Raw genomic sequence first — 21,076 nt, forward strand, 5'->3', positions numbered from 1 at the left:
AAAGAAAAACGATCATGATGATGATGATGATGATGATGACGGTAGGCTATTTCGGTTCGGAAGCCACCGGCAACGGGTTGGATTGGCCCCGATGGCTGGTGCTACAGTTACGCCGAGCAGTGTAGAGCTCTTTGTGGCCGCAACGTGAGGGAAATCAGCAGATAGAGAGCGATAAAGATAGATCGTAAAGGAAGGACCAGCGAAAAGGAGAAGCGATGCGGAGTGTAATGGTGTCGTGGTGCATCCCGTCGTCTTAATATGGGCCTCTACAACCTACCTAACGTAACGGAAGAACCCTTTTGCGTTATTTAGCCAACTTGTTAACGAATAATAAAGATTTCAATCGGAGGTTTACGGTACACGTCTTATATTTATATAATTAAAATACCTTTACCTTTTAGTATGATGCAACTTGATTTGATAGTAATTCACATTAAATTACTGGGTTGTTAAATAAGTGAGAATCTGGAAGGGCTTCCACTAAATCCTTTTCAGTCACTCGACGATTTTCCAATACGATATCCTGTACTTTTCCTACGACTTCAGGTACTGGTACTGTTTTTGAACGTACTTGACGTGGATCGTCTTGAAGGCTAGTACGACCAACTTTCAACTCAGAAACCCCTCTTTTAATGTGCTAATTGAAGGTGAAGAGTCCTTATACACTAAACATTCGTTCATAAATTTCCGTTGGTTTTCCAAAAATAAGAGATCAAAAAAATAAAAATATTTAGATTGGCAGCCCTCTATTAGAGCCCTCTGCCCTCTTCCCATAAACCATCGATTCCCATTCTCAGCCCATAGCAAATAAAAAGAAACCATTTGAGTGCGTACAACAATTGAATGAACGTTAATTGAATCTAAACACCGTTAAATAACCAATTGATCTGAGCAGCGAACTGAAACGTTTATATTTTCCAATCAAAATAAACTGATAAGCACTAACCATTTCCAGCTAACTAGCTGAAGTTCCTGGGCTTTGACGATCCTTGCTTCCACTTGATAAGATGTTGCGATAGGACGCGTCCTGGAAGCACCGAAAGCCTTAACGACGCCGTTAATGAAGGGCGCGATAATCCAATTGCAGTTTGCACGTTTGTTGCGTGCCCCCTAGTTGGGTGGCTGGGAAAACCGGAACACCCGCGGGAAGCGGCAACCGCCAGAATTTCGCTCCCTTCTCTCTCCGAAAAAAAAACCAACATATCCGATGCGCGGTCGCGTTCTAACGCATGCTCCCATCCCATCAACAGCGAGGGAAAAAAAACGGAAAACCGCCCGCACAATTCTCGGGCGCACGACGATCGGGCACGCGGCGGCCATCAGTTGCGACGAAATTCTCGAACGGAACGCACGCCATCTGCCATCTAGTCGATCCCCGGGATCCGCCGTCGGTTGGGCGTTTCGGTTCCGAAAAGTGGTGAGAAGTGGTGAATGTCGTGAAAGGCGCTGATCCTCAAAGAAGACCACGCGAGACGCAAAAAGACGGTTTTCGCACGCGGATTACGCGAACCATCTCTAGCTCGGAGCGGAGCATAAATCCAGTCCTGCCTGCGTGCGTTTTTGTGTGTGTGCTGAAGGTGTCTGGCGTAACGAATTTGAATGAATTGGGCAAGATGCGTGAAAAACCGTCAGGGGTCCTCCGGCCGGCGAGGAAAATATAAACAGACGCCCTCGCTCTCTCTCTCTCTCTCTCTCTCTCTCGGTCCGCAGACGTCACGGCCAAGACGACGGGACGGCCGACGGGCCCGGTTCGAGGGGGAACGAATTTTCCGTTCGAGAGCGCACGAGAGTTCGGAATCGCACGCACGATCCCGCGGCTCGGAGCGAGAGTGGGATGATCCCAGCGGGGAGATGATCCTGCCGTGTGCGTGGTGCTTAAAAATTAAGTGGAAAAACGGCACCGGTGCGGCCGCGCACGTTGAAAAGGGGAATTTATTTTTGTCACCGTCACTGTCGCCTTTTAGCAGCCGCCGCTGCCTCCTTCGTAGCCACCGCTTTTCCGCACCGGGGACGGGGAACGTCCCGAAAACCGGGCCCGTTCATTTGCGCCCGAGACGGTCCACGGTGCGGTTGTTTGTGGTGGCCACGATCGTGCGCGCGCCGCAGTGATTCACGATCCTTGCTCTGCTATTCGCTTTTTGTGGAAAGCGGGAAAATCCCGTCCCAAGCGGCGATATCGTATCACCGAGGTTGTGGCGAAAATTGACTTCCCTCGAGTGCGTGCGAGTGAGTGTTGATGGTGGTGGAAATTTTGTGAAAATATTCGAGCACTCCGCTCAGTGGCCGGTGATGAGTGTGAAGCTACGGCAAGAAAATCCGGAAAAAGGGCCACCTAACGTCAGCTCGAGTTGGACGATGTCCCTGGTGTGGCGGTTCTGACGGTGGCCGTGACTCACGCACGGCCCACGGGTGATTCACTGGTGCGCGGTGACAATCTCGACGTTTTCCGAGAAGCACCCGAGCCAGGTTTGTTGTGATAGCCGCCATTGCCATTGCGTGACAGTGTTTTATAAACCACGGCCCGGCCCGCGGTTTCGGTCTGCGCCGGGCAATAAGTCATGCCCGCGTCGTTGTGAATTTCGTGAAAACAGTAGCCCTCTGGACCGGAGGAACCAGAGGCCCAGAGCCGTGTATTTATAGCCCTCACACTGTGCGCTCCGTAGCGGCGAGTCGCCGAAGTCTCCGAGAAGGGCCCTTAGCTCCTGGAGCGGGATCGCCGTCAAAGAACCCGCAGCGCAGTTCTTCGTCGGCCATGCGGAACGGACACGCGGACTGCAGTCAGTGGTGGAGCAGCTACCAGCCTGGCCGCGCCCAGCCGCGGGCAGATATCGGTTTTCCGTCGTCGGGCGCTGCGGCTCGGTGCACTGCAATTTATTTGATCGACCTCCGTGCGAGACGGCGACGTCGGGTTAAAAGTGGATTAATTACCTCGCTCACCCACATCCGTCCGCGGACTGTCCGCGTTTGGGTCGGGGCGCTCTACTTCGCTCTACTCAGAAGTGATCGGCGGTGGCCGAACACTGACTCACCATCGTTAGATTGGAAATTGATGATTGCCATTTTACAGATCGCGAGGATCAGCTCCGGCTGGGTGTAAGCGATCGCGTGAAACAGGTCTCCGAATGCGCCAGATGATGATGGCGTTGGCCTCTTGGAAGAAATCTCCAAAACGTGCCATCATTAATTAATGAAACAACCCCATAAGTCGCGCGGGCCAACTCATCCGGAACGGCTGCGGCTCCGTTAGAGTTCCAGGGACCGTTCCGTGCTGCCGTCTGGGCGTCTCCCCCATAAGTCATTCTTTTATTGTCGTCAGCTAATCTCGCTGCATTTCGGGGACCGGTAATTTATGTCACTCCCGACCGAACCGACCTGAAACGGAACAAGGGGAAGATAGTTCGAATACCTCGGCTACCTCGGCACTAAAGACACAATTTTCGCCATCATCGCGGGTCTTCACGCGGAAGCAAATATTTATGGCTTCACCGCTCTACGCATATGTGTGTTCCTGCCGGGGAGGGAAATTTATGAGATCCTAGCTCTGCGTTTTCCCCCCCCCCCGCAATGGGGACAGAAGTCTAGACAACGAAGCGAAGGCACCCCTTAATGGGTGCGATTGTGATACTTCGTGCCACGGTCCGGTGCCTTGTACGGTGTTGTTTTCCAGGTTTTCCGACGACACGGTTGGTCATTAATTTTTCCCTAACTCTTTCACTAAACCATCCAACACCGACAGTGGCCACGCCGTTCGTCCTTCTTGTTCGCCCGATGTCTTAAGTTGTCGCTCACCGACCGACCGACACGACGCGAGGTTTCACTTTCCGTCGTACCCCCATAAAGCAGCTAATTAACGTGGGATCGCTGGGGGGGGGGGAGTGTGCTTAAATATAGAAGGAAACCACCGTCAGCTCCAAGCTTAGTTTTGGATCGCCCGAATCGGTGCGGCGAGAAGCGCGCTTCGGCGAATCAAAAACTTCACCATCTTCTAACACAGCCCCGACCCGACGAACAGCTTTGAAGTAGCTCCACCCGATTCGCGCGCGGCCAAGGATAATTAAGGACTATAATTGTCGTCTGCTGCCCGGTGGACGTGACAGGTTGTGACGGATTGATGGGGCGCGATGGATGTTGCCGTGCCGTGCCGTGTCGACGGCCCTCTTCGGGGCGACCAAAGTGCATTTTCCTGCACCGAATGGAAAATGGTTTCTTTAGCTCTCTGTCTTTTCCTCGCGTGACTGGGGGAAGCTAATTTAAGAGCGTCTCTAGTTTGTTTTACCACTCGGAATCGGCTGCAGCTGACTAACGACCTGCGCCCGGATTGGATGCGATGCGCGAATGCATCGCGTTTGTTTGGCCGATCTCGGTAAAAGTGCATCTCGGTGGAAGAAAGGAAGAATGAAATGTTTATGGAAGTGTCATAAATTGTGGCCCAAGAAATAAGATTAAATTACGTTCCGCGTGTGGATTTATTGCTTCGGGATGTGGCGGTTGTGACGAATCAAAGCGATGGTTAAAAATAGTTACCTAAACCAAATCATAACTAACGGTGACTAACCGGGTTTTCTCGGCCTGATGATCGCAAAAGAACGGTGGGCTGAAACGAATAAGCAGGCTACGGGCATATCTTAGCAACATAGAGTGACCTAATCGTTCGCACGGACTAATTTCACACCCCAAGCGGCGCTTCCATCAACGGCACTTATCAATCCACTCGCGGCGCCCGTGATTTCGACGCCACCGTCGGCAGGGAAAATGCCGCCACATTTTTCACGTTGCATGCTCGGCTGGTGTTTGTTTGCACTCTGCCGTTTCCCCCGAAGAGGATTACGATCGATTACGGCGATCGTCCCGTGTCCCTCCGACCCGGCGATTTCGGGAGTGCTTTTCTGTTTGTTATGACCACAGTGCGACGGTTGCGTGATTACTGGAATGAGCTGTGATGATCGTGATGTGGATCGCGACGGTGGCCAGCGACTGCGAAATGCGGCCAGGAATGTGGTGAATGTGTTTTCCTTCTAGCGCCCAGACGACGAGGGTCACACCGTTCCTGATCCGATCCGATCGATGTGATAAAATTTCCCACTGTTCTTCCTTCCCGCAGGCGAATGGGAATGTGATGATTTGGAAATTCGGGCCCGGCGAAAGTTGGGAAAGCCTGTGAACAAAGAATCGGCAACACGTGACTCACGGTGGTGGTGTGATAATGAGAAAATGCGATCGCTATGCGGTCAAACATGCGCCCGTGTTGCCCGCGCTGACATGTGACGGAAACTCGCCCGGGCGCTGTTGGAACCGGAGGGTGGAACGAAACGCGAAAGACGGCATCCTCTAATCGTGCGATCGTGATTTATGCTCCACGCACGAGGCGTGAATACGAGTGATTACGGTCGACGGAAAATAATTAACCAAAGTGAAACCAAATCGGCGATCGCCATGGGTCGGCATCTTCAGCGGCGGATGATGCGGATGTGGTTAGTGATCTCAATCCTCTGCCTGCCGGTGCTCATCGATGCCGTCAAGGGTAAGTGTTGGGGCAGGGGCACTGCTGCTCAAAATCACGCGTCAGACGTCAACGTAACGGCGGCTTTTAATTACTACCCTCTTTGCCGGGCTGCGTCTGGAGAAGAAGTCTTTTTAACGATCATGAAGATTGATGAATAAAGATGTCATATGGTGCGGAAATGCCGGGTTTTGGGTTCGCTACCCGGAAGGTGACAGATGTTTGTGGAGACACCCGCACACACACACGCCGTTGCTGCCGTTCGAGCAGAAGGAGTTCCTTTCTCGTTGCCCTTTACGGAACGGTTCCGTTGGTGGAATGAAAATAAATTGCTTTACGATCGCCGCCCGAGGGCTACGAGGGCTTAAACCATACTCGGGGTGCCACTTTTCGGAGGGCTTCCTGGAACAGACGGACCAGCATTCGTTCCGTAATTTGGAAGTATTGACTTTGTGTTGATCGCACAGTTTACAAGGGTGTTGAACACATTTGTTTGCATTGTTAAAGGTGTGGAAAATACTTTACTAATTGTATCCAATGTATCAAAGTCTCTCCGAAGTGTTTGAAATTGGCGAGCTCCATAAGGTCTTTTGTTGAAATATTAAAGACATTTTTGGTAAAAAATCATAGCGAACTTGGCGTGAATTGATCGTTTTTTTTATTTTGACAGTTCTACGACTGCATTTTTCCGATGCCTAACTGAATGCCAATAACTGTAAGCAATCGTAAGACAGACATTTTCTTTCATAAGTTTTACATGTTATTGTTTTCTATTTTTGATATTTTTTGTATCTTTTATTTATTTTTTACATAGCGAAAAATTCTGTCCTCTTTTTGCAATGAAACATTTATTGTACTTTAAATAAAACCGATTGAATAGTTTAATTGTCACAATTTTACACGCTTTCGTGGCCGTGTTTGAAACTTACACTAAGTACAAAACATAAACACTTCAAAATTGATAAAGCTGCTAAGAAATTACGTGAAACCATATCGTGTTATAATAGAACTAAATTTGGCGTCGATACCGCTGATGGCTGCAAAATATACAATGAAATAAGGTTCAAGCAGCTGACCACTTCAAGTGTTTTTCAATATTCTACATTTGCACTACATTCTACATTTAAAATAAATAGCTGGACTTTGCACAAAAGCACAACAAGAGGGAATATCTGACGAAAAGTCTTTCTGTTTCGATTAGCAGAAGAACTTGCCTCAGAACCAGATACAATTTTAATTTCTGTTGCTTTCTGTAACGGTGTAACGATCTGTAACGATAACGAACTGTAAAGCAAAATCTACCTATGAAAAATTTGTAACCGACAAAGCATAAACAATCAAGTTGTTTTTATTTGAAAACGTCTATAAATACCAAATGCCTAGACCGTAAATTTAACCTATGCATATTTAGCTTCTTTGTTTGCTTATTGTTTCAATGTTTTGAAAACAAAGAAACGGCTTTTAATAATAAATAAACAGATCAACTAAGAAACAGGTACAAGATTTCAAGTTACTAAAAATTATAAACATTATATTTCGAAATCGACAAAGCTACACCGTGCCGTTGCAACAAACTCCGTGCCAGAACAATCCGCGCCAGAATGCGCTTCCCTTTGCGGCACATGTTCCGACCACAACAACGACGCGTCGGACGCAACGCAATCTATTCCGATTGCGTCAGTTCGCGGCTCGGTCCTCTGGTCCGTGAAGTGGAGGCAATAAAAAAATATTAACTTCTACTAGCGTCCCGCTGAAAGCTTGAGCACTCCCATTTGGGGGCTAATAGATTCCGGCGGGCGCCGTAATGGGCCCGCCGGGAGCTCCGGAACTGGCCCCGGCCGGGAGGCGGAGTGGCGTTTGTTGTTTTTCCTCATTTCCCGCCGTCCCCGCCGGAGCCGATTGACGAATATTGACAGAACAGCTCCCGGAGTGCGCTGAACGCGCGCGTGAAGTCAAACAAACAATGATCGCGCTCTGCGCGGGGGATGCTCTTCCTACTCAAGGTCGCCAGCCATTATGCTCAAGAAGGAGCGGCCCCGCCGTGGCACCAGATACGGACACCGAAACGTGCGCGATTGTTTCAGCCGACATGGCAGCCACTCCAAGCCGATGGAACCCACATGGCGGACCGTGATCCCGGTGGTGGTGGCTTCCCGATGGGAGACCCGGCCCTCTCGGCGAAGATCGTGACTTTAAATGGTTCCGTCCCACCCCGGGGGGAAACGAAATTAGAATACATCCCGCTACATGGTCCGTGTTCGCCGTGAAACAATGTAGATAGTTTTTGGAAGCAATAAAACGGAGGGTTCGCCATGATTTATGGACGGGGCCACGTGACTGACTGGAAAATCCCGCGATCGTGACCAAGCGCCAAACTTTTTCGGTCACGTATGAGAGCTGGGCCGCCTTGACCTACCGTTATACTCGCCGGGAGTGCTCCACTCCTCCCTCGATGAGTTATGGGAAGTGATTACATCCATCTTCGGGAGTCGGGAGTAATAACAAACACTCATCTGCTAGACATCGCCGACGTCCATCACACCTCGTCCCTGGGCCTCGATCAGTTGGTAGCTTTCATCGAAATGGCGTCCTCATTCATTTCCATAATACATTGAATGCGTTTCGACGACGCACTCTCTCTCTCTCTCTCTCTCTGTCTGTTCCAATTTCCAGTGTCCTTCTACGGGGCGAGCCACATCACGATGCCGCTGCAAGAGTCCAAGATTTCCACCAACATTCGGCTGCGGTTTCGGACGCGACAGGAGAACGCCCTGATGCTGCTGACGGCGGGCCGTACCGACTACGCCCTGCTCAGCATCGACGAGGGAAAAGTTAGGTTCAGCTTCAAGATCGACGACTACCAGACGGACGTAAGTGTTTTTTGGGAGACGAAATTCGGTCCACACTCCAACGATCCCGTCTTCCCTCTTCAGCTCTGGTCACCGGTGACACTGAAGATCAACGATCTCCAGTGGCACGACATTTCGATTTCGCGCTACGCCGCCAACCTGACGCTGCAGATCGACGAGTACTTCGCGACGAAGACGCTCCCGCCGAAGGTGGCCGAACTGAACGTACACATGGGCGTGCTGCTCGGTGGCAAGGGGGACTACAATGAGCCGTACCTGGGTGCGTTGGCCAACTTCCGGGGCTGCATCGCCGACGTGTTCTACAACAACATCAACATCTTCAAGCGAGCGCGCGAAGGTACGGGCCACGCGACCACGCAGGACGTGTCGTGGGTCTGCTCGCCCGAGTTCGACGCTGACCGGGAAGTGCCGATGAGCTTCCTGGACGATGACAGTTACGCGGTGGTCCGAAAACCGACGTCCCGGTCCGGTGATCGGTGGAGTTTCGAGTTCCGGACAATCGAACCGTTCGGGACGCTGCTGAGTAATATTCCGCGATCGGCCAAACACGACTACCTGATGCTGGAGATCGTGCAGAGCAAACTGCGCCTGCTGGTGGGCAAGGGTTCGAACGCGGTCGAACTGATCCCGGATCGGAACGTTTCCGATGGGAAGTGGCACAACGTGTCCATCACCTACAGTCCGATGCTGGTCGATGTGAGTACTCCCAGACTGGCTTGAGACATTTTGAGACTCTGTTTTGAACTCTCCCTCCTACAGATTGTCGTCGATGAGCTGAGCAGCAGTGCGACGTTTGCCAACGGCAGCAGCCCGGTGATCGAGCTGGAGGACGATTTCTTTCTCGGCGGTCTCGACGGAGAGCGGCACCGGAAGGCATCGCTGAAGCTAATCCGTGAAACCGAATCCAGCTTCAAGGGTTGCGTGCAGGGCATCGTGCTGGATGATGAGGCGATCGGTTTCCCGAGTTTCACCGTTACGCACCACGTCACGGTGGACTGCGTGTGGAAGTATCCGTGCATCGAGAAGCACCCGTGCATCATCAGTTCGCAGTGCCAGCACCAGGGGATCGAGGATTTCATCTGTTACTGCGACCAGGCGTTCTGCATCAAGGCGGACTACGGCGAGCGGTACAAGATCTTCACCCGCTCGATGTCGCGCGTCGAGCTGGAGCTCCTGGAAATCAACCCGATGGTGGTGATGGAAGGCGGGATCGCGTTCCTGTCGCGCGAGTACATTGGCGTCCTGTTCGACTACCCGGAGATGGGCGTGAAGGAGGCGTCGATCATCTTCCACATCGTGCAGCCACCGAGGCACGGCCGGGTGACGATCTCCTCGTACGGCCCGGAAGCCAACGGGACCGTGACGCAGACCAAGTTCTTCTCCCACATCGATCTCAGCACGGACAAGGTGAAGTACACGCATAACGGGGACGAGCACCCGACCGATCACATGACGATCGACATGCAGCTGGTGTCGATTTCGCGCGAATCCAAACTGCCGGACGTGTCCGGGAAGTACCGGTTCGTCCTGCACGTCAGCGTAACGCCCGTGAACGATCCGCCCGTGCTTCAGCTGCCACCGAATCGCCATCTGCGAATTACGCAAGGTATCCCGAAGGCACTGGGGACCGACGTGCTGAGTGCGGACGATCCCGACAGTCCACCGGACTCGCTGATCTACACCATCCTGATGAGCCCCAATTCCGAGGCCCAGCAGGGCCGCATCGAGGTCAGCGGAAAGTCCGTCACGACGTTCTCGCAGTCGGACATTAATGCGGGCAGCGTGACGTACGTGATCAACACGAAAGGCTCGGAGGACTCACACTTTGATCTGACCGTCCAAGTGTCGGACGGGATAGAAACGAGTCCGGCCAGCTCGGTGCGCGTGTCGGTGTTGCCCCTGCAGCTGCGGATGATCAACAACACGGGTCTGGTGCTGATCCACAAGTCGGCGGCCACGATCACACCCCACAATCTCTCGTTCGTACCGAACGCCGACGAGGAAGTGGTGGACATGAAGTAAGTCACAGGCCATGCGGTTGCAGGGCTCAGCTACTCACTTGGCATCTCCCTTGGACAGGTTCGATGTGGTTCAATCGCCCCTGTACGGCAACTTGCAGAAGCTACGCACGGTGGACGCTTCGTGGGTTAACGTGGACTCGTTCACCAGCAGCCAGGTGATGCTCGGCCAGATCCGGTACCTTCACGTGACGGATTTTCCACAGCACGATGAGTTTAAGGTTTGTACGCAACACCCCTAACGCAGATCCCGATCCTGATCCACTGAAGTTCCTGTTTTTTCTTGTAGTTCACCGTATCGCTGGGACCGGTAACAACACCTACCTACGATTTCCGGATCTCGTTCACGAAGCTACGGATCGGTATCGTACGGCAGAACAATATGCACATCAGCACCAAAGACAACACGATCCGGGTGGACTTTCTGTTCCACCAGACGACCCCCCTCGTAACGCTGGCCCGCAACGTCATCTACACCGTCGTGACCGCACCGAAGTTTGGGCTGATCTACGTCGAAGGCCATCCGCAAACGGCCCGCCCGGGACACTCCTTCACCCAGCACGAGATCGACAAGAACCTCATCAAGTACCGCACGTACCGATCCTCGTACGGCAGCTTCATCGATACGTTCGAGTTCCTGGTCAGTGTGCCCGAGTGTGAGGACGTTCAGGGCAAGATCGACTTCATCTACACGCCGCCCGATTACCTGGCGAAGCAGATCATCTACCAGAAGCGCGAGAAGCTGTACGTCCACGAGGGCAACCGGACGGCCCTTTCGCGAACCAACTTCGAGGTGTACTTTAACAAGTTCAACTACCTTTCGTTCAATCTGACGCACCACCCGAAGCACGGAAAAATCTGTATGCTGAATCCGCGCACGTTCGAAGCGAAGGACATTGGCATCGGGTTCACGCTGCAGGACCTATTTCTCGGTGACATCCACTACTGCCACGACGACTCGGAGTCAACGCGCGATGCCTTCCGGCTGCTGATCCTGTCCGACGACGAGACGGATTTTCAGTACGTGTGCGAGATACAGGTGGAAATTACGCTCCAGAACGATAACGGCCCGTACCGGGTGTTCGACAAGGTGTTCCACATCGTGCGCGACGAAACGAAGCTGGTGACGGCGGGTGATCTCAAGTACGCCGATCCGGACATTGAGACGCGCCCCACCGACATCGAGTACCGATCGGTGAGCTGCTCCAACGGGGAACTGTACCGGAACGGGAAGCTATCGGAGCAGTTCACCCAGGACGATCTGGACCACGGGCGGATGCTGTTCCAGCACAACGGGACGGACAACGGGAAGCTCGCGTTCATCGTAACCGACGGACTGTACGAGGTACCCGGTTCACTCGAGATCGAAGCATCCGATCCTTTCCTGCGAGTGCGCGAGAGTAACGCTTCGATCGTCCAGGAAGGACGCGCCGTCCTGCTGACCGGGGCTGACCTGGCCATCGACACCAACCTGAACGCGAAACCACACGAGATCGAGTACCGGGTGATGAGTGGGCCAAACAACGGGCTACTGAAGCTGTTCCTGCCGAAGTTCGACACGGGCCAGCTGCATCGGCTGAACAATGCGACCACGGCGTCCAACTTTTCGCACGCCGACGTCCTCGCCGAGCGGATCGTCTACTGGAACCGGGACGTGGCGTCGATGGATCGGATCAAGTACCGGGTCGGGACGAAGGGCGTGTGGAGCGAGGGTGAGATTTTGCTCCGCATCTACCCACCGGCGTACTGGGAGCAGCTGCGAATACGGCGCAACCAGACCCTGTTCGTCGAGGAGTCCACCAGTGTCATCATCTCGCGGGACGTCCTGGAGGTTCGTAGCGCTTATGCAGCCTTGGGATATGACCTTCATTCTGTTTTTTTTTCCACAGATTGTCCACCCGAACATTTCGCCCGGTGACATTACGTACCTGGTGACGACCCAACCCCAGCACGGGTACCTGGAGATTCAGTCGATCACGTCCGACGATGAGTACAACTCGAAGGTGTTCGACCAGTCGACGATCAACGCGGAGAAGATGTTCTACATTCAGGCCGGCGTCAATCAGTCGTCCGATTGCTTCACGTTCGACGTGACCAACGGAATCACCTGGCTGCGCGAGCTGATGATGAAGATCGTGATCATCCCGGAGCATCTGTATATCCGCACCGGTGAAATCGTCGTCGAGGAGGGTACGGCCTACGGCACTTCGCGCGCTTGTATCCGTTATGCTAACCGTGCGCTTGTTTTGTAGGGAAAACCGTCAATCTGACCCCGGACGATATGATGCCGTACTCGGAGTACTACGTGGGGAAGATACTGGAGTACAAGATACTGGACCATCCGCTGCACGGTGGCATACGGGCCGGGAAGTCGTCGAAGGTGAACCGTTTCACGCAGAAGCAGCTCGAGGCGGGCGTGATCACGTACGTCCACAACGGGAGCGAAAACTCGTCCGACACGATCCGGCTGGTGGCGCTGAGCCGCAGCAAGGAGAGCGTACCGTTCCCGCTGTCCATCCGCATTCTGCCCATCAACGACGAGGTTCCGCTGCTAGTCACCAACACCGGGCTGCACATGTGGATCGGTGGAAAATCCATGATTGGGAGCAAAGACCTAAGTGAGTTCGGTTCCGTCTGCGTTCCGACGGACGGCACACTTCCTAATGTCCCGTTTCTTTGCAGTGGCCCAAGACTACGATACGCCACCGGAAAACCTAACCTTCCACATCCAGCAGATGACCGGCGGATACCTGGCGTTCAAGGATAGCTACAACAGAAAGGTGCACACCTTCACGCAGCAGGACATCAACGGGAACGTGGTGTACTTCATCCACGACAGCAGCAACCAGAACGGCAAGGTGGTGTTCTACGTGAGCGACGGAGTGCACAACACCAGCGAGAGTGTCCTGCACATCGTCACAAATCCGGTGGCGCTGGAAGCGATCCGGAACGAGGTGTTGCACGTGTTTCCGCTGACCCGGAAGCAGATACTGCCCGATCAGCTGTACTACAAGTGCTCCGACGATGACCGGGACGTGAAGTACGTTGTCACGATCCCACCGCAGATGGGCCGGCTGCTGTTCGAGCAGGTCGAGTTTGGGTACTCGAACGAGATCGGCGAGTTCACGCAGTACGACGTGGAGAATGGGCGCATCTTTTACGAGCATACCCACGCCATGGTGGAGCTCAAGACGAACGACTCGTTCTACTTCGACGTGACCGCACCCCTGTCCAACAGCCTGGTGGACCAGATTTTCTCCATCGATGTGTCGGTTTCGTCGGGCGGACTGCTACGGTTCCTGCCGGTACCGCGGATCACGCTGGAAGAGGGCGAATCGGCACCGATCAAGCTGGATCTGTCGAAAGTGCTCGAATACCTGGAGACACGGGCCGGAATCGGTGCCCCGGAGCTGTACATTGAGGTGCACCCTCCGGCGCACGGGATCGTCGAGCTGGGGGACGAAAGCCCCGAGGTGAATCGCTTCTCGCTGAACGACTTCTACTCGAGCAAGGTGATCTACCGGCACGACCACTCGGACACGGTCGAGGACAAGATTTCGCTGGCCGTGTTTCTGGTGCCGGGCCACCTGTTTCTCTGCAACATCACCATCCCGGTGACGATCAACCCGGTGAACGATCAGCCGTTCCATCTGCTCACGCCATCGCCCCACCTTTCGGTGATCGAGGGCGAGAACGAAACGATCACCTCGACGCACCTGCTGACGGAGGATGCCGATACGGATCCGCGGGACATCGTGTACGACGTGATCAGCGGGCCCAACCTGGGCGTGCTGCTCAAGATATCGGACGAGGGCTACCCGCAGGATATCATCACCTACGGCAACCAGTTCACGCAGGCGGACATCAACGAGAACCGGATCATCTACACGCACTCGGGCACACCGCAGTCCACCACGTTCTACTTCCGCGTGTCGGACGGCAAGTTTAAGCCGGCGTACGAGATCTTTAACCTGAAGATACTGCCCATCACGATCCTGCCCGGGTTCGGCAGCCAACCGATCATGGTCCAGCAGGGTTCGAATCTGGGCGTGCTGGAACCGCGGCATGTCGCGGTCGAAACGAACGTTCAGAAGGGTCGGATCGTGTACAACATCACGAAGAGTGCCCTCGGGGGGATCATCGTTGCGAACAATAAACCGATCGTGAAGTTTACCCAGCGCCAGCTCGAGGACGGCAAGATCAGCTACATGCAGACGGATATGAGCCGGTCGAACGATACGTTCCAGCTGGATGCGTTCATCCCGGACACGACCTCCGCGTGCCTGGTGGACGTGCACGTGATCGTGCAGCCGTTCATCATCATCAACCCCATCACGATCACGCCCGGCGATCGGGTCCGGCTCAGCTCGACGTTCATCTTCGACAACCCGGCCCAGCTGAAGCTGAACCGGTACAACCCGAAGATAACGATCACCCGGCGGCCGAAGTACGGGCGGCTGAAGAAGATCGTCCGCAGCACGGGGCTCGACTACGCGGAGCAACCGAGCGACAAGGACATCGGCACGTTCACCTACAAGGAGCTCAAGAGTGGCGTCATCTACTACTCGGCGCGCAAGTTCAACCAGGACTTCCAGTCGATCAACGACAACTTCGAGTACGTCCTGTCGACGAAGACGGCCCAGCCCGGCCAGGGGACGGTGCCGATCGAGATCTACTCGCCGGCGCGGGCCCACGACAGCACTGACGTCAACATCGTCACGACCGAGTCGACCATCCCGCTCGACTACCTCATAGCGGGTTGCATCGCCGTGGCCACGATCATCCTCATCCTCATCACCGTGCTGCTACTGCGGTGTCGCTCCAAGTCCGCGCGCAAAGACGACCCGGACAAGGACAACCCTCCATCGTTGCCACGGCCACCGGATTTTATGACGCTCAGCAACCGGATGTACACACCGTCGGAGAACGAGTCGCTCCCGGTGACTAACTCCTCGACGCCGCTACCGATCATGAGCAGCATTCCGCACTGCAAGGTGATCCCGATCGGTGGGCTGGACAACACGCTCCAGCTCGACTCCGAGACGGACGACATGATGGACGGGGAGCTGCTACCGAGCCTGGGCCACGGCTACCGGTACGGGGGGTACGGGGACGAGAACGGGGACGAGTGCTGGAGCTCGTCCTGCGATATGGGACCCGACGTCAAGTATTCCACGATTTCCCGACCCCATCTGCAGCAGCACCATCTGCTGCAGCAGCACCACCAACAACTGTTGCCCCTGCAGCCCCAACCTCTGCAGCAACCTCTGTCGACGCCGCAGCTTTCGAAGGCGAACCCTCTGCTCCGCCGTAACCAGTATTGGGTGTAGGTCGCGCCCAAAAGGACCAACGGCAAGCTGGAATCTTGTCGCCACGGGTCGGTCTGTAATGGGGCGAACGGGAGCCAAACGATTTTGTAAATAATTTTTCCCCCCACAATGGAGGACACTTTATCGATTAGGACCGTATGGGAAGGTGATAAAATTGAGTGAAAAACGCATCCTCTCGTTTCAGTTCGTAGGGGCATTACATTACTTTACTATATTGGCCGCCGGCGCGGTTTCCGGACGGATCTTGCGAATGGACCGACTTGCTATGCAAACCGGTGTCTCGCGCCTCGTTTCCCTACGCTCCCAGCTGAACGGAACGTATAGTCAATTGTCCTACACACCCCGCCCGAGGTAGCTCTACCGCTACAAGTTCCACTACTAACGCGTGTGAATCTCGAAAATGGCGCACGCGAGGCGCAAGTGAACGTGCAATGTCGGTTCACGAAGTACTCTAGCTAAAAACGATAATAAGATAGTGAAAATAAAACTTCGAAATGCCAACACATGGTCCACCTTTGATCGAAAGAAGATCGAAGTAAGATCGTGGAATTGAAGCATTGGGGTGGTCATAACCTACGCACTACGAGATTCGTCTTAAGGCTCTATGCTCCTATAGGTAATACTTTTTTTTGCATTATTTTCCATCAACGTTACTTGCTCAAGGGTCCGTGCCTGATGAAGTCCTCGTTTAAAACCATCTGAAAAACCGTTTGTGAGCGCACCACACCGTAACTAGACTAGAACTGAGCGGAAGATCGTGAAGGGAGTGCGATGCTTCATGGAAACACGGGCTTAAGTACGAACGGGTCACGTAAACCGCAGGATCCTCCACGGGAGCCTAGTACTTCGGGGGCTTCGGCAGCACACTGGTCGGGGTGACGTTGAGACCCGCATTATCGTACGAGTAGCTCTCGGTGGAATCTTCCGCCGGGTGCCGATGGCTGATCGAGGTCGTTCCCGTCTGCACCGAGTGGTCCGCTTCCGTGTCCGGGTAGATGCTGACCGTGGTGGACGTGGGCTGCTGTTTCACCTGGCCCTGGCCCCCACTCTTGGGGCCCAGTCGGGGGCTTTTGGTGTTGGGATTTTCATGCGTGTACGCGACGGGTCCGGCCGAGCCTGGCTGGGCCTTCTCGTGGGGCCGCCAACGTAGGCACTCGACCAGTTTGTGCTTCCGCTTGTACCCTAGCCAGACCAGGGCGAGGAACACCAGCACCGCCACCGCGACGAGCAGCATAATCTGGAACGCCACAATAGTCTTCTGCAGCGATGAGACTTCGCGCTCCAACACTGCGAATCACAATGCAAACACAGAAAAATAGAGAGAGAGAGAGAGAGAGATAGAATGCGGTATGGCGACCGGACACACCAACACCACGCCGTTGCGGGTCCGAGCTTCACAACCACTTACCCTTTAGCTTGTAGTCTGCGGGGAGTCGCCGATGGAAGAGTGGAAAAATGAAAGAATTCTTATTAGAACGGACGCACGCCCGTCGGACTTTAAAGGGACTCGGGCACCCCCCGATCCCGCTACACATACCACTGCAATTATGAAAGCAGCCGTAATCGTCCTTTGCGCAAAGCTGCTCACAGTGCAGGCATTTGTTGCCGTGCGTGTCACAGTACTCGTACCGATCGCACTTCCCTTGGCATCCCAGGGCGTACGGAAGAGCCAGGACCACTAGTATCACCACTGGCAGAAGGCCCACCTTCGCGATCACCATTTTCCACGCCTATGGGAAGCCTTCGAAAATTATGTACCCCGTCTGAGCCTCGTTCGATAGGTCAATGGCACGAGATGAAACTGTATCTAGGCGAGGCTGCCCAACTAACGCCCAATCACTTCACTTCTATGACCAACTCTCACGGTTGCGTTGCGCGCGGCCGAACACTAAGCGCTGCGTGACTCATGCGCGTTCGGATTTTGGTGGGTTTTAAACGCGGAAGAAGCAGTGGTTCGCCGCACACCTCGGAACTGAAGCTCTTTCGCAGGCTCTGCCGCTCGTCAGCACCATTCGGGCCACCATGACGCAATGTACCCAGACTACGCCAACGGATCGTGCATCGCGATGCTCCCTATTTGCTTATCTCGTGTATGTGCCCGTGCCTCGAACGCTTCTCGGTCATTATGTATAGGTGCCACACACGGCACAGGTGCCACTGTGAAGCTGTGCGGAGAGGGAAACAAAAACCAAAAAAAAAGCATCACCGTGCACAGCACAGTCACGCTGCAGGTAGTTGTGTGTGCCCCGTTTTATAGCAAAACCGGATAAAATGCTGTGTGATCTAGAGCAGATCGAGGGCTGTTGGGTAGGGATTTGTTGGGATCCCGGAAATCAATAATGGCGTCGATGATATTTTATTTCATTCTTATCTTGCCTTATTTATGTTCATTAATGCTTTTTTAAAGGTAAGGGTTCTCTGATAAATTATTTATCCTTGAACGGCATTTACACGCATACAACCACGTGCCATAAAAAGCTCGCCTCAAAATACGGTCCAGCAGACGCGGGGAAGCTCACCCAGCACAGCGAACCCGATCTTAGTTTGTTTTCGTACTCCGCCTGAGCAGCGCGCTACGGACGTGGTCGGAATAGGATCGGACCCAGTGGTGAGCTTCGATGCTTCGGTGTAGACTGTGAATAGCTAATTACGCCACCGTGGACAGCTAGAATCGGTGACAAGCCCAAACGTGCTAGCCCAAACCCCACTCTCTGTCGCTAGCCACCTGCGCGGACGTGGCCTTCACCAGACAGGGGACGCCCAAGAGAGCGTTACCACAGCTGCCAAGGTATAATTACCCTTTGTGCTGCGCAGTTCAACCTGTTCCCGTGTGCCGCGGCGGAGTATTGTGCAAAGGCCCCATAAAACAATATTCTATTCAATTTGAATCCTCGCCGTAGTTTAAAGATCGATCGATAAGTTGGGGAGTTGATGGATAAAAAGTGACACCCGTCAACGGTGTGCGGTGCAAAAGTGATCATATTTCGCCGCGATTCTCACGGGAAGCGATCAGCGAAAGATCGAACCGAATCGGAGGGATGAAAAAATTGTCTCCCTCAGTGGCGCTGGTGCGCTGGTGCCGTTGTTGAGCTGAAACAAAAAAACGCAACGCTACCGCAAGCGACGAACCCGAGCGACGAGACGCGCGCTGGGCCCACAGGTAACGGCAAACGGGCGCAAAAAACAACAACATTCCATTCCGGGCTGGCTCTTCAGGGGCCCACCCCGCAAGGGGAGGACTCGCATGAGAGGATGGGAAAACGGCAGCCATGCGTAGGGCCGTGATTGCGCTGGCTCGTCGTTCGTCCACGTAACCGGATCCACTCTTTCTTCGCCAGCCGTTGCGCGATTGCGACCTTTCTCTGATCGCAGACGTTCGAGCTGGAGCCCCTGTGGTCAGTGGGAGTGAAAGAGTAACTGAACCATTTCACTTTTTCCTTAACGGGTTCGCGCGAACTGGTATCTGTGTACCGGTGCGCGGTATAAGCAACACACGGATAGCTAACAAAGACGCTGGCCGGGGGGAGGCTCGTGGATAATCCGCTTCCCTATAGGTTCTAACCGCCACGGGGAGCGATTGAACGATACAAGCCAATGATCGGTGGCCGTAAATTCCGACGTGTGTATGGAATGTTGACCGAGCCCTGTCCACGGTGGTATTACTCATCCCGATCGCAACGTGCCTGCGGTGGTGTGGCGGGAGATCGTGCAAACAACTAATTCACATGTTCACCGTATCCCGTCACGAACTGTTTACAAAACCAAGCCCTTGTAGGCCGTGCCAATGGCCAGCCGAACGCTCAAACCTGTGTTCCGGTCTGCAGTAACTTCTATCTTCAAACGCCGGTATCCAGATCCGCTGCCTGCGGTGGATAATTGCACAGAGGCCGGGGCGGAAAGCGAGACGGAGTGCTGCCCGGGTGCTGCGCGTATTACAACACACGAACGCAGGAAGGAATCGAGGTCATTTGCAGGATATGAGTAATTATTGAGCCTTTTTACATCTGGCAACGAACCCCGATCGTTTGCCGGGAGCCTGTCGAACATGTGGCAGATCTTTGACCGAGGCGAAGGGTCCTTGAGAAAATAATGACGTCCCTCTCGGACGATCATTCGTTGGTATGGAAATCGCAATTATTATTTAAAAAGTATTGTATTTATGTTTTCTTACCATTTTCTCCGCTCCCTCTTCGCCGGTTAATAATGTTGCTGTACAAGCCTCTTTTGTGTTCTTGAGATGCTTCTTTTTTGTTGATCGTGCCGAAAAATAAAAGAGAAAACACTTTTCGGATCATTCGCACTGCGGCGCCAGACGAAGAGTAATGTAACGTTTTCGGCATTTCAGATTAATGCCAAACTTGTTGCGCTTCTGTCGAAACATTTATGTGTCGACCGCAAAACCCGTTAGCAAACGCTTTCTTTACAAACAGAGTATAAGTTCTTATTTGCTTGTATAGCAACAAAATCGAAAAAGAAACGTAAACGTAATGACGTTTTTGTGGTCTGAGTTGCATTTCGTCTGGCCCCGCAGATACGAATAAGTCGTATTTTGACGTTTCTGGGGTGCCACACGGAGCGTAAATCGGAGTGTAGAAATGACGAGATTAGATTTTGCTGTAGCAGCAAATAAGAACTTTATGCTTCGTTTGTAAACCAAGCGTTTGCTAGCGGTTTTAACGTGTTATAAACGTTTTCACATAGGCGAAAACAATTTGGCATTTATCTGAAATGTTGGATCGAGTGTTTGCGCTCCGTGTGGCACCCAGTTTCGCTCTCTCTCGCTTCGCTCTTCTCTCGCGAGCGCCGCGTTCTGTCAGATCTGCTGTTTCGCGCTCAGTTGTTTTTTGTCGTCATTTCGGTTGTTGAGTTCGCAGCATTTGTTTATTTCCGTTCTGGCCACTTTCACTACTTTGGCGTGTGTTGCTCCATTGTGGAGGTTATGCTAATTGCCAATTGTGGACGATTCAACACCACCGGAACCGGTGTGTGGACCAGCGAATAGAAGCGGAGCAATAGAGACGACCAGCCGCGTCCCATTGCCGAGGGTTGGACAGTTTGTTTACGCATTAACGGAACGCAGAGACGGGGAGAACCGGCTGAGCTAGAGTCCCGGAAATGGAACGCAACGAGGTCACCAAAGTCCGGGGGGCGATGGTGAGCTGCATAGCAGGCGCTGCATTCTAAACAAATCAACCGTCGCGCACCGTCCGCGTGCACTCTTCTCTGTTCTCTGTGCTGTGTGTTTTGTGTGTGCAACGATCATTGTTTGTCGTTTAAATTAAAAAATCGCCTTTCTTCCGCTCTTTTACACGTTTCAACCGAAAAGAAGCGCTTCACGGTTCGATAGCGAGCGACGAG

At 53.4% G+C, this 21,076-nt stretch overlaps 2 protein-coding genes across 2 annotated transcripts; one reads left to right on the forward strand and one right to left on the reverse strand.

Annotated features, from left to right (window-relative positions):
* The first annotated feature begins 5,349 nt into the window (after nt 1-5,349).
* Nucleotides 5,350-16,212, forward strand: LOC131208177 (chondroitin sulfate proteoglycan 4). Its single transcript, XM_058200828.1, has 9 exons — nt 5,350-5,521; nt 8,174-8,370; nt 8,434-9,066; nt 9,130-10,388; nt 10,450-10,609; nt 10,678-12,219; nt 12,278-12,578; nt 12,641-13,006; nt 13,071-16,212. Exons 1-9 carry the CDS (start codon nt 5,350-5,352, stop codon nt 15,716-15,718), a joined length of 7,278 nt encoding a protein of 2,425 aa, XP_058056811.1. The 3' UTR covers nt 15,719-16,212.
* Nucleotides 15,855-17,746, reverse strand: LOC131209029 (uncharacterized). The gene is made up of 3 exons (XM_058201997.1): nt 17,256-17,746; nt 17,127-17,141; nt 15,855-17,005 (listed from the first exon to the last, which is right to left on the reverse strand). Exons 1-3 carry the CDS (start codon nt 17,437-17,439, stop codon nt 16,557-16,559), a joined length of 648 nt encoding a protein of 215 aa, XP_058057980.1. The 5' UTR covers nt 17,440-17,746; the 3' UTR covers nt 15,855-16,556.
* Nucleotides 17,747-21,076: the final 3,330 nt, after the last annotated feature.

The sequence above is a fragment of the Anopheles bellator genome, chromosome 2 (assembly GCF_943735745.2).
Source record: "Anopheles bellator chromosome 2, idAnoBellAS_SP24_06.2, whole genome shotgun sequence".
NCBI classification, from domain to species: Eukaryota; Metazoa; Arthropoda; class Insecta; order Diptera; family Culicidae; genus Anopheles; species Anopheles bellator.